This window comes from Haplochromis burtoni, unplaced genomic scaffold, assembly GCF_018398535.1.
Source record: "Haplochromis burtoni strain Fernald_Lab_line unplaced genomic scaffold, NCSU_Asbu1 Contig_126, whole genome shotgun sequence".
NCBI lineage: Eukaryota > Metazoa > Chordata > Actinopteri > Cichliformes > Cichlidae > Haplochromis > Haplochromis burtoni.
In genome coordinates this window covers 227,452-239,951 of record NW_024582487.1, presented here as the reverse complement: position 1 = coordinate 239,951, position 12,500 = coordinate 227,452, and the positions used below count along the sequence as shown (strand labels likewise).

At 41.0% G+C, this 12,500-nt stretch overlaps 1 protein-coding gene across 1 annotated transcript in view; it reads right to left on the bottom strand.

Moving 5' to 3' along the window:
- cfap61 (cilia and flagella associated protein 61) overlaps positions 1 to 12,500 on the bottom strand; it is a gene marked incomplete in the record, with an annotated part of 50,380 nt that overhangs the window by 8,512 nt on the left and 29,368 nt on the right. The window contains 3 exon segments of the mRNA XM_014336013.2: positions 1 to 196; positions 6,227 to 6,398; positions 8,708 to 8,876. The exon segment at positions 1 to 196 is cut by the window's left edge and continues 97 nt beyond it. Of these exon segments, the coding sequence (XP_014191499.1) occupies positions 1 to 196; positions 6,227 to 6,398; positions 8,708 to 8,876 (537 nt within the window).

The window sequence follows — 12,500 nt, the reverse complement described above, 5'->3', positions numbered from 1 at the left end:
TTACGGTGGATCTGGACCATGGCGTTCTCCATGGCCATCGCCGCGGCTTTTTCTACAGATGAGTCCAAGAAGCTGGAGACGCCTGGCACAGGAGGCAAGAGGACAAGATGGATACGAGATCCACGAATGCCGAGGCTCAGCAGAGTCTCTACGGTGGTGTAGATGTCGATGTTGTTTCCGTAGACGATGGCGTTATCTGAGAAGACGCAAAGAAGGAAAGGTTTCATAGTGAGAGTTCACTCACAAACTCCTATGTCAAGTTTGGCAGAAAAGAGAATTCCTCTTAAAAAACATACATAAACATTCATTGTTTATGTGAGGTGGTTAATGGTTAAAAGTTACTGGTTAAAGTTACTAAGCCGCATGATACACCTGCATAAATATGAGTACTTGGCCGTTTTCCTACGTGAACTTTGGACGGCTTCAGGACAGTCAGGTCGGGATGTTTTTATCACATGTAGCACACAGGAGGAAATAACCAACTTCACAAATACTCACATGATGCAGTAAAAGCACCAAAATATTGGTCAGTATTTTTATTGAAAACTGTGCGAGTCAATCCAAAGTGCAAAAAGGACCAACAGAGAAGGCAGTGCAAATGACTGCAAGAGAAACACAAAACCTGATGATGACCAAATCATGAAAATCACATAAAAGAGAAATATAATGAACTGATAATATAAAAATAACAAAATAAACAAACACAGAATTAGAGAAAAATAAAAGAATAAAACAAAAATCATTGTTGAAATGTTGACAGTGGACTTGGGCATGAAGTGGACTTCACTTAGACGGCAATAACAGTAACAGAAGAAGCCCGATCAACTTCTATTTCTATGCAAGAGGTTGGACTTGGAGGGAGAATATGATGTTAACATATTGTGGAGCAGATCTACGGCAGGCTTTAAAAACAAACAGGGATAAACAGCAGAGAGGTTATAAAAATATGGAAAACTTTTTCTATGTCCTTAAACTGTCTCAGCGATGCTTTAAACGATAAAAAGCTGCTCTTCACGACATGACAGACCTCACTGTTAAAAGGCAAGAAACTATCCATAAAACACACACTAGCTGCTGTATTCACACTCAGCAAAACGTTACCTACAAAGTTTTATATTACTGCAACATTTATTGAGGGCTTATAGTGGAGCACAGTTGTTACCTTCCACTCTGAAATCGGTGAAAAATCAGCCGCTGTCCCTTCATTAATGAGAGACATGAAACGTGATGCATGAGAGGACTCAGATCCAAACAAAAAACTGCAGTAACAGCTTTCTGAAAACAAAAAATGAATTTACATGCATTTTTCTCCATTTAGGAGCTCTTGTATGTTTTTCTGATTGTGAGCACAACAGATGTTATTGTCCAAAGATACAATACAAATAATCTCTCTTTTTCAAACCAATGTTTTCCAGTCTACAGACAATAGCTCAGTCTGCTCAGGTTTTACAAACGGCCTTGGAAACGAAGGGAAAAGCTACACATTGTTCTACAAGAGGCCCTCGGCTTGCTGAACTCTGAACCACAGATACACAAGGACAAATGAGAGCATCTGAATGAGTTTTCCTTGTACTTCAGCTCCTCGTGCTTTGCTGTTTGTAATGGACAGCACCTCGACCGCAGGACCTTCATTCCAAAGGTCCGACAGACAAAGAGAGCACAAACTGAAATTTTATATGTGCGTGAATTCATGGCAACTCACGTAAACAGAGTATTCCTAGTTATACTAAAACTAAGCTAACAGTGAAAAATCCTTTCATTAAAATAACAATACAATTGTTTTGAAAAGAGAGAACATGTGCTTACAAAAGATTTTTTGGGGGGGCATTTATATGATTATCTTTAATTTGCAAATATGTTTTTGCAAATGTAACAAATGAATAACAGATCAAAACAACTGCCTGCTGTCCAGTGAGCCTGTGACTGTGTGGATGGACTCAAACTAAGCTAAGACCTCTCAGAGAGTGGACCTGACCAGTGAATTATGTGATATGGAAATACAATCTTAGAAGGCATCGAGTTAACCGATGCCTTCCAAATCATGTTCAGTTGAATACTCTTACAGTTTTTGTTCCTGTTTCATGCAGGTCACCGGTGAAAATATAATTTAATTACAGAGGTTAAATTTTTTTTAAAAAGGGAGCAAAAGTAACAAGTAACAGCCCTGATGTGTGAAAAAAGGCTGGAAATACAAAAAACCTGAACTACAGCAAACCATAAAAGCACTTTGATCAATAAATATTGGTCATAATCTTGACTTACATCTCGATAAAATCAGATTTTATTACAGAAGCGTGATGTTTTGCGTTCAGCTCTGGCTTTACCAGCCTTTTGCTGAAAAATCAAAGCTTATCAGCAGGTTATGGCGTGAAATAAGAAACACAATGTTAATTAACATTTACATGATCTGTGTGACTTGTCAGTTTTGTTGATGGTTTCAGTGAACGGTGGAATGATGCGTCAGTATGAATTATGGGATGTTATTATCTCCTTTCCTGTCATGAAAGATGGTTCAGCTGCAGGAGGTAATAAAGGAAGCACAGAAGCACATTTCCTTAGTAATAACAGAATTCAAACAGCTCTTATTGTGGCTGCCACACCTCTGGGTCATTTCACTCAGTCAGGAACCTTCCAAAGGCTATTCAACTGCACCTGGACTGTGAAGAAAAACAGCTAATGCTACTGTGTGTTATCTAAGGTAGCTTTTTTTCCCATCATCTCTCTCTGTTATTAAACCAAAGTAAGGTCACATTGACCCAGCGGTCTTAGCTAATTATAGGCCAGTCTACTCTTGAAAGAGTAGTTGTAAAGCTCTACCTGAAACCTGACTGAAACTCTTTAAATAAGCCATTCCTCTGCAGAAGATCAGAGCTCATCACAGTACAGAAACAGCTTTAGTCAACGTTACAATCTTCTTATGGCCTCTGACAGTGGACTCATATCTTTGCTTGTCCTGCTAGACCTTCGCAGCGTTCGATACTATTGACCATAATATCCTATTAGAACGATTATAGCATGCGCGGCGCGGTGTGAACACTGCTAGCATCATTGATGGGTTTTTGTCAGGGCTCCCACACAAATGCAAAGCAGGAGATGAAGCATCGCTGACTATTTTTTCAAACCAACTTCATTCTAAGCCAAAGACTAGAAAATATGGTGAAGCATATCTGCCCTTTGGTGTCACCTGCGCAAGTGCAGAGGTAGGTCTCCCCTGCATCGGGAGCACGCGCCGGGCCCTCCAAATCACGGACAAATAGTATCCCACATTCTTGATTTTTAGTTCACAAACACTTCTTGTAATGACTAACTACTCCTGACATTTTGGAGATGTTAGCTCTTTATACAGTGAAGTTACAGTTACAAATAATATCAGGCTGATCCTGCCACGATTTGTTCCCCCGGTTCAAATCACGGACAAACAGTATCCCACAGTTGTTTATGTTTTTAAACCCATTTTGCACAGAGAGGCATTTTTTGAAAAATGTATTGATAGCAATGTTGAAAATTATTACACAGGGAAAAACAACTACAAGTAAAATAATCACACTGTGAGCCTCTGCCTTTCTAAATGGAGAGACAGTAACTGCGTGTGTTAAGTGTGTAAAACCTGCAGATAGTCAGATTAACAGTATTGTGTCTCTATCTGCCATTCTGCAATTCATCTCAGGTAAACAATAACGTGGCGCACAGCGTGACGTGAAAAAAGGCACATACCTTTAACATTGCGTGACGAACTCTGTATTCCTCATCCACACGTAAACACAAAAAATCTCGGTTTTCGGTGATTCGAAACGCCGTTTACGTGTGGACGGAACAGCTGCGTTTTCAAAAATACCCGTGCAGGTGTGGACGTAGCGCAAAAGAGTTAGTAGTTTATTTTATTACACCTGTAATTTAGGGGGGGGGGGACGACATTTTTCTTGTAAAACAAAGGGGGTCTAGCAAAAAAAGTTTTGGAATCACTGCTATACATTTTCTGATTTAAAATTCAGATAAAACTGAGGTTATTGTACTTGGCCCTATAAAAACTTAGTGTCTTACCAGACACTTAATCTAGATGGCATTACCTTGGCCTCCAGTAACACTGTGAGGAATCTTGGAGTCATTTTGACCAGGATATGTCCTTCAATGCACATATTAAACACATATGTAGGCCTGCTTTCTTCCATTTGTATAATATCTCTAAAATTATAAATAGCCTGTCTCAGAGTCACACTGAAAGACTAGTTCATACATTAATTACTTCTAGCTCGGACTACTGTAATTCATTATTATCAGGATGTCCTAAAAACTCCCTGAAAAGCCTTCAGTTAATCCAAAATGCTGCAGCAAGAGTACTGACAGGGACTAGAATGCATATTTCTCTTCTCTATATTGGTTTCTCTTCATTGGCTTCCTGTTAAATAAAGAATCAGATTGCTGGGGTTATCTTTGTATTACTTTTGAATCTTTATCTAACAATATAAACTGCCTCAAGGTGACTGTTTTTGTGATTATATTTATATATTTATATATATTCATATTATTATATTCCAATAGAATTAAAACTGAATTGAAGTTGCTACATTTAATCTGCTTTTAGTATAATCTGAGGCAAGTTCAGAAATGCCTTTCTTGTCTAGTTTTATCAGCACAGGAGTTGAAGGCTTTCACGGGCTGCTGTTCATGGCCTCTGTCCATGGTACTGAATGAGAGCTGCGGTAAGATGAGTTAGATTTATATAAGCCATGATCACATGCTACAAATATCATTGCTATTGACGGTAAAGAGCTTACACAACACAGTAGTTTGTTTTGGAAAACTACCACATACTCTGACCATCTCACACAAATACACAAACAAAATGCAGCTAGGAGTGGTTGGGAGTGTTTTATTAGCTGAGCTCCTTTGGTTGCTATGATACACGATATCCACAAAAGTAAAGTGTTGCATGAACTCCACTCCACCTGACTGCTGCTTAACTGTTACACCCACAGGGAAACAAAATGCCACTTTAATCATGATCTTCCGTATAATTACTCTGGTAGTTTGGGGATTTAATTTTGCTACAGGCAGTACTAACGTCTCCTCCATTGTTGCTTAGCAGTCAATGGTTGGACAGTATAGTTTTTGTCTTGCCCCTCCTAAACTGTGATTGGACAGCTGGGTTTTCCCAGAAGGTCAAAAATTTTCAACTCTCGGTGACCATAAACATTTAAAAAAAATTAAAACTTTCCCTGCTTCTGAGAAAAAACCAAAACAACACAAAACACACTGTAAACAGACCCTCATTCCTAAAACATCGATTAGTATACACAAAAAATAGATCCCGTTAAATGCAGTCTTTCCTTCTCATTGGATGTGTTTTTCCTAATTTTGTGAACACACTAATACGTTCAGTTAGCATGTCAGCTTTAGGATTTCTGTCATTGCACATGTTCATATGGCTTCATGAATTCATAAATATCACCATATGTTGTTTTGTTACTTGGAAACAGAGGAAACATTATATTTAATAGCTTACAGCTGCACATGCTCATTTCGTAAATATTAATTGTCATGTCCATGCAGGACACATTAGTTATATAAACAACTGTCCCTGCTGACATCTTTGTGAAGTGCTAATAATCTCTGTGTTGGTGGAAATGAACAGAGCATGTTATATTAAAAATGATACTTGCATGAACATTGCTGGAGCAGGGTAATAAAATGTTTGAAGATCAACTGTAATGTTTTTGTTTTTTCTATTTTGTTGGATTTGTGGCAAATCAGAGAAACTTCCCTACACTCGAAGGCTGAGATTTACATACACTCTTTGTTTTCCTTCTGTTGTTATTATTAAAATATGGAAATAAACATGGTATCTGCAAAGGTCTGTCTCTGCAATTTGCATGTATTAATGGTTTTCCTTTATGACTGGAATCAGCTAATTAGTATGTATAAAAGCCTCACTCTAGATCACTGCACAATTCCTTCAGAGAGCAGATTAATTTTGCTTAATGACACTGTGCATTTTCCCTGCTCTGAAAAGCCCGGCTCTCAGAAAGTGATATGATAATGGAAAATGGATGGAAGAGGCCGACCTGATTCACGGAGATGAAAGATTTCTCTGCAGCTAATTAGCTGCTAATTATACCGGGGCACTTCAGCAGCGACTGGCTGAGTAATGACATACTACTACAGATTAATTTTAGGTGTTCTGTGTGTGTGTGTGTGTGTGTGTGTGTAGGCGAGGCTTTCCATTTACCCTCCAGCTCCAAAAAGTTGGCACAGAGCCAGCGGCGAGCAGCCATGCAGTCGTGGAGGTCGTTGAGGGTGAAGAGGTTGGAGGGCACGGGCCCAGTGTATCTGCTGTGAGTGGAGTGCAGCTGGCTGTTTGTGACAGGCTGGCTCACATCTACACCAGTGGGACACGGTACCTACACACACACACACACACACACACACACACAGACAAAACAAATTAAATTCATTTCTTTAACTTCTTACATTTCAGTCATGCAATAGCAAACAGTTAAAAGGAGACATCATGAAAGGAATGCTGTGCGTCACCATTATGTACAAAGTGTCCTTCAGCATGGACAACAATCATATAACAAGACAGTGTGACAGACCTGCTGTCGTGGTCCGAGGGTGTGGGGATGTTCGTGAGCTTTGGTTCTTTTATATTTATTGATTTGGATCACTGTTTTGATTTTATTCTCATGCTGACAATGTTTTTTATTTTTTGTGAGCTTCAAATGAAATTATTGAGTTCTGGTCCCTGTTTTTCATTCCATTGTTGTATTAATCTCCCCAGTCTGTTCTCTCTCCTCTCTCATGTATGTGCCTTCTCGGTTAAACTTTCCCTGTTTATTCTGTTTTTTTGGTTTTTTTTGTTTTTTGTTTTTTTGTGTCCCGTTTGGATCTTTAGCCATCAGAATTGTTGTCTTAAGGCCAAGAAAGATGCCAAGCGGATTTATTTTACCAAGTGGATCATCATGGCCTTGCCATATTGGTCCATTTGATTGACCTTTATTATAATTATGAATTTATTTTATTTTCAGTTGCTACAAACGGGACAGACATGACTGGGGGATAGGACAGGGAGAAAGAATGAAAGAAAGAGAGGGAGAGAAAGAAAACCAAAGGGGAGAAGAGACGGTGAGAAGGGGGGGAAGAAAGAAAAAAACAAACAAACAAAAAAAACAAAACACCTGGGTCACCTGTATGGAGAAAAAAAAACAGAAGAGAAAGCAAACAACAAAGAGCAACATAATAAAAAAAACGGCACCATCACAATAAACTAGCTAGCAGTAGATATCAGTAGATACTAAATAATAAACGATATTGTGCAGCACGCAAGATAGACAGCGCACAATGTGCTTTGAGGCAGCAGCCAAGAAAGCTGTAGTCCGCGTCTGTGAATACCCGTGTGTACACCTGTGTGCATACCTGTGTGGATCAGCATGCTTGCATTCCAAAGGTTTCTCCATGTAACGATCTGCTAGGGAGTGTGGGGAGCCACAGCCCCGTCCTCCAGGGTATGAAGCAGGTATGGAGGAGATCAAAACTCCAGACATCCAGAGGCCCCCAGAACACAAGAGACCAAGGAAGACCAACAGAGGGGCAGCCGCGCCACTGTCCCAGTAAGAGCTGAGGAGAGTCCCAGATGAGGGCTCACTCAGCAGCCGCGGAGCAGAAGCCAGGGGGAGTTGCAGTGACGCGCCCGTGAGCTCCGCCGGCAGCCAGCTGTGCCTGAGTGACCGAGCCCCAGGCCGAGAGGCCGGGGGCACCCCACCTCCGAAGTGGCCCGAGCGAGCCCCAGGCTCCAGGCCCCGATAAGCGGCCGCCAAGGAGTGAGCCGGTGTGTACCCGGACGCCCACCCCCAGACACAAAGAACCACCAACGCACCGACACCTGAGGGAGTCCGCCACTGGCAGGGGAAGTGGTGGTGGGTGGAGATAGGCCTCCAAACCTTGGAGGGCCTGAGATGTCCCCAGAGAGGTGGTGTCTGATACCCAACCTGACATATAGACACAGTCCCTGTTTATTCTGTCTTTTGTATGTTTCCTGTTTTACTTTGACAGTTGGCTTTTTCTTGTGTGTTGTCTATGATTTTAATTCCTGTCTTTTTCCTGCCCATTTCTTAGCCTCAGGTCAGAAACAAACATTTTGTTGTTATTTCACCTGTCTAAGTGCTGCAGCTGTGTCCTCTGTGTCAGCTTTAAAGAGCTATAAATAGCTTTTTTTCTCCTCTTAAAGTTAGAACTAAATTATAATGCCAAAGGAACATCGGCGACACAAGGATGTCATATTATGTTGTTGTTTTTTGTAACTCAGGTATGGCTCGAGTGTAGTCTGTGAATCCTGTTGATGCTTAAGCAAAAAAAAAAAAACCTACTGAAAACACTCATTGAGCACTTTATTAGGGACACCTCTGCTATCTAATGCAGTGAAATACAACTGTTTTATGATTAAAAACACTTCTCTAAAGCTCATGCTTCAATTTTTGTTGAATTTATAAAAAAAGTTGATCATTCTGATTCATGGTTATTAGTGTGTGTGTAGTGGGGGCGGTGCAGGTGGATGTGACTGCATTGTAATGAGATGTTTTCTGCTATTTTCTCTAACCAAACAGCACACATAAGTCGGAAATATTTTTCACCCAGTTCACACTGCAGCAACAGCTCTGCTGTCAGAGGAAAGACTTTTTACAACTCACATTAAAAGAACCAATCATCTCACCCGATACTGCAGGCCAGTACAGAGGATGAGGTGGTCGTAGGGCACCTTCTCCCCACTGGACAAGAGGACGTATTTGGACTTCCTTCTGATGCCCACCAACTTCCCCGTCACCACTCTGATGAAGGAACGCACTGGGATCTGGGACAAGTCTCTGCTGCTGTAGGCATGACTGCATGAAGATGAGAAGAAGAAACTTAAACTAATAGAATTATATTAATGCTAATTTTCTAATACAAGCCTCCACAATGATGATGATGCACTTTCAGTTAGAAATCTGTATTTCTAATATGCACTGACAATGTCAGTGTCTGTCATCATTTGTTGGCCGGTCTCTGGCACAGAATTCAGCTCAATTTAAAAAGAAATGTGTACAAATGTTCTTAATGTTTGTGGAAATCACGGTTGAAAATCACCACTGAAAGTATTCTGACTGGCTGCATCACCACTTGGTGTGGCAGCTGTAATGGTCTGGACCACAAAGCTCTGCAGAGGGTGGTGAGATCAGCACAGCGCATCATCAGGACTGAACTGCCAGCCATGCCAAATCTCTACAGACAGTGCTGCATGAGGAAGACACAGCGGATCCTCTCTGATCCCAGCCACCCCAGACACAGACCTTTCACACTCCTGCCATCCGGCAGGCGGTTCAGGTGCATCCAGACCCACACTACCAGACACAGGGACAGTTTTTACCCACAAGCCATCAGACTTTTGAACTGCTGACATTCCATACACAACACTACACACTCATTACAGTAACAGGACTCTGCACACTGTCACTTCAACAAATGCTACTTAAATGCTCACTGCACAACTTTGTACAACCTGCAGATACTCTTGCACAAACTTGTAAATACCAACTTGTCTTAAATGTAAATACCAACTGAATTCTCTAATATTTAATACTTTTTTCTCTCCTTTTTATTGTTGTTATTATTATTATTATTATTATTATGACTTGTGGATACCGACTACGGAACGGAGCAGTTGTCAGCCACCTCCTGTACATGGATGACATCAAGCTGTATGCCAAGAGTGAACGAGACATCGATTCACTGATCCACACTACCAGGCTATACAGCAATGACATTGGAATGTCGTTCGGACTGGAGAAGTGTAGTCGGATGGTAACAAAGAGAGGGAAGGTAGTCAGAACTGAGGGGATTGAACTACCAGAAGGCAACATTGCAGACATAGAGGACAGTTACAAGTACCTGGGGATCCCGCAGGCGAATGGGAACCATGAAGAGGCCGCTAGAAAAGCTGCAACCACCAAGTACCTGCAGAGGGTCAGGCAAGTCCTGAGGAGTCAGCTGAATGGTAAGAACAAGATCCGGGCCATCAATACGTACGCCCTGCCCGTGATCAGGTACCCTGCTGGGGTAATAGGCTGGCCAAAGGAGGAGATAGAAGCCACTGACATAAAGACAAGAAAGCTCCTTACCATGCATGGAGGGTTTCACCCCAAGTCCAGCACCCTGAGGCTGTACGCTAAGCGGAAGGAAGGGGGCCGGGGACTGGTGAGTGTCAGCACCACAGTCCAGGATGAGACAACGAACATCCAAGAATACATTGGGAAGATGGCCCCAACTGACCTGAGTGCTCAGTGAATACCTCAGGCAGCAGAAACCCAAGAAAGAGGAGGGAGACGAGGAACCATCATGGAAGGACAGGCCCCTGCACGGTATGTACCACCGGCAGATAGAGGAGGTGGCTGATATCCAGAAATCCTACCAGTGGCTGGACAAAGCTGGACTGAAAGACAGCACAGAGGCACTAATCATGGCAGCACAAGAACAAGCTCTGAGTACAAGATCCATAGAGGCTGGGGTCTATCACACCAGGCAAGACCCCAGGTGCAGGCTGTGTAAAGATGCCCCAGAGACAATCCAGCACATAACAGCAGGGTGCAAGATGCTAGCAGGCAAGGCATACATGGAACGCCACAACCAAGTGGCCGGCATAGTGTACAGGAACATCTGTGCCGAGTATAACCTGGAAGTCCCGAGGTCAAAATGGGAGATGCCCCCAAGGGTGGTGGAGAATGACCGAGCTAAGATCCTGTGGGACTTCCAGATACAGACGGACAAAATGGTGGTGGCTAACCAACCGGACATAGTGGTGGTAGACAAACAGAAGAAGACGGCCGTAGTGATCGATGTAGCGGTTCCCAATGACAGCAATATCAGGAAGAAGGAACACGAGAAGCTGGAGAAATACCAAGGGCTCAGAGAAGAGCTCGAGAGGATGTGGAGGGTGAAGGTAACGGTGGTCCCCGTGGTAATCGGAGCACTAGGTGCGGTGACTCCCAAGCTAGGCGAGTGGCTCCAGCAGATCCCGGGAATAACATCGGAGATCTCTGTCCAGAAGAGCGCAGTCCTGGGAACAGCTAAGATACTGCGCAGGACCCTCAAGCTCCCAGGCCTCTGGTAGAGGACCCGAGCTTGAAGGATAAACCGCCCGCAGGGGCGTGCTGGGTGTTTTTTTTTTTTTTTATTAATATGTATATATATTATTATATGTATATATTATATATTATAATATGATATATGTATATATATTATATATGATATATATATATGTATATATATATATATGTGTATATATATTTTTATGTATGTAGTATGTGTATATATATGTATATGTGTATATATATATTAGTATATTATATGTATGTATAGTATGTATATATGTATATATGTATGTATGTATATGTATGTATGTATGTATGTATGATGTATTATGATATGATATATATATATATTAATATTATAAATATTGTATGTATATATGCATGTATATATATATATATATGTATGTATGTATGTATATATATATGTATGTATGACAGCAGAAATCACGGTTTTGCTTTTATACCTCTTTAATGTTCTAATATCTAAGTGAGGCATTAAAAAGCTAGTGATTAAATACCATCAGATGGGGGTAAATAAAGTCCCAATGATTGAAATAAACAGTTTAAAAAAACACAAACAGTATAAAAATGTACAAAGTGTTATCTAGAATTTCCAGTTTCACACACTTAAAGTAGTAACATAAGTTTTATGTTTCAGTGATTGCGTTTCCAAAAGCTCTGAAGTCCTTCCCAGCGTCCTCCTCTCACTGTGTGTTCACAGCGTTATGTGGAACAGCACTCATGCTTTTCGCTGCTGTTTGTTCTCTCACAGCCCTCACCTGAGGTTCAACAGCCTGACCCTCATTTCAACACACGGTTTCCCCGGCGACTACAACCACGAGGACGCTGGATTTCTGTCCACAAGGTGAGTGAACAGAACAACATGCACATGAAAATGGAAAACCTTGTCGTGCCATCTCGCATTCCCAAACATGTTGTATATATATCGACATACCATCAGACAGCTGGAAAAGCACCAGAGTGTGTGATTATTTTAAGTGTAATTAAACTCAGTTAAAAACAGTGTTTTAGAAGGAAAAATGTAAACGCAACATGACATTATTATTATTTCAGAATATTATGAAAGAAACTTTAAAAGCAATGTTATTTGCCACTATGTGAGGCAACCTCTTTCACATTAATGAATAAGACACATTTGCAGATTCTTGTACAAGTTTCAAGTTTTATTGTCATGTACAGATAAACAGTGTAGCCACATTTATCCATAATGAAATTCTTTGGCTCGTGCTCCTCAGCTTTACATGAGCATATAGAGAGTGTGCAGTTATATTGAGAAGAAAATAACAGAAAATAGCAGTGGTAGTAATAATAATAATAATAATAATAATATAATAATAATAATAATAATAATAATAATAA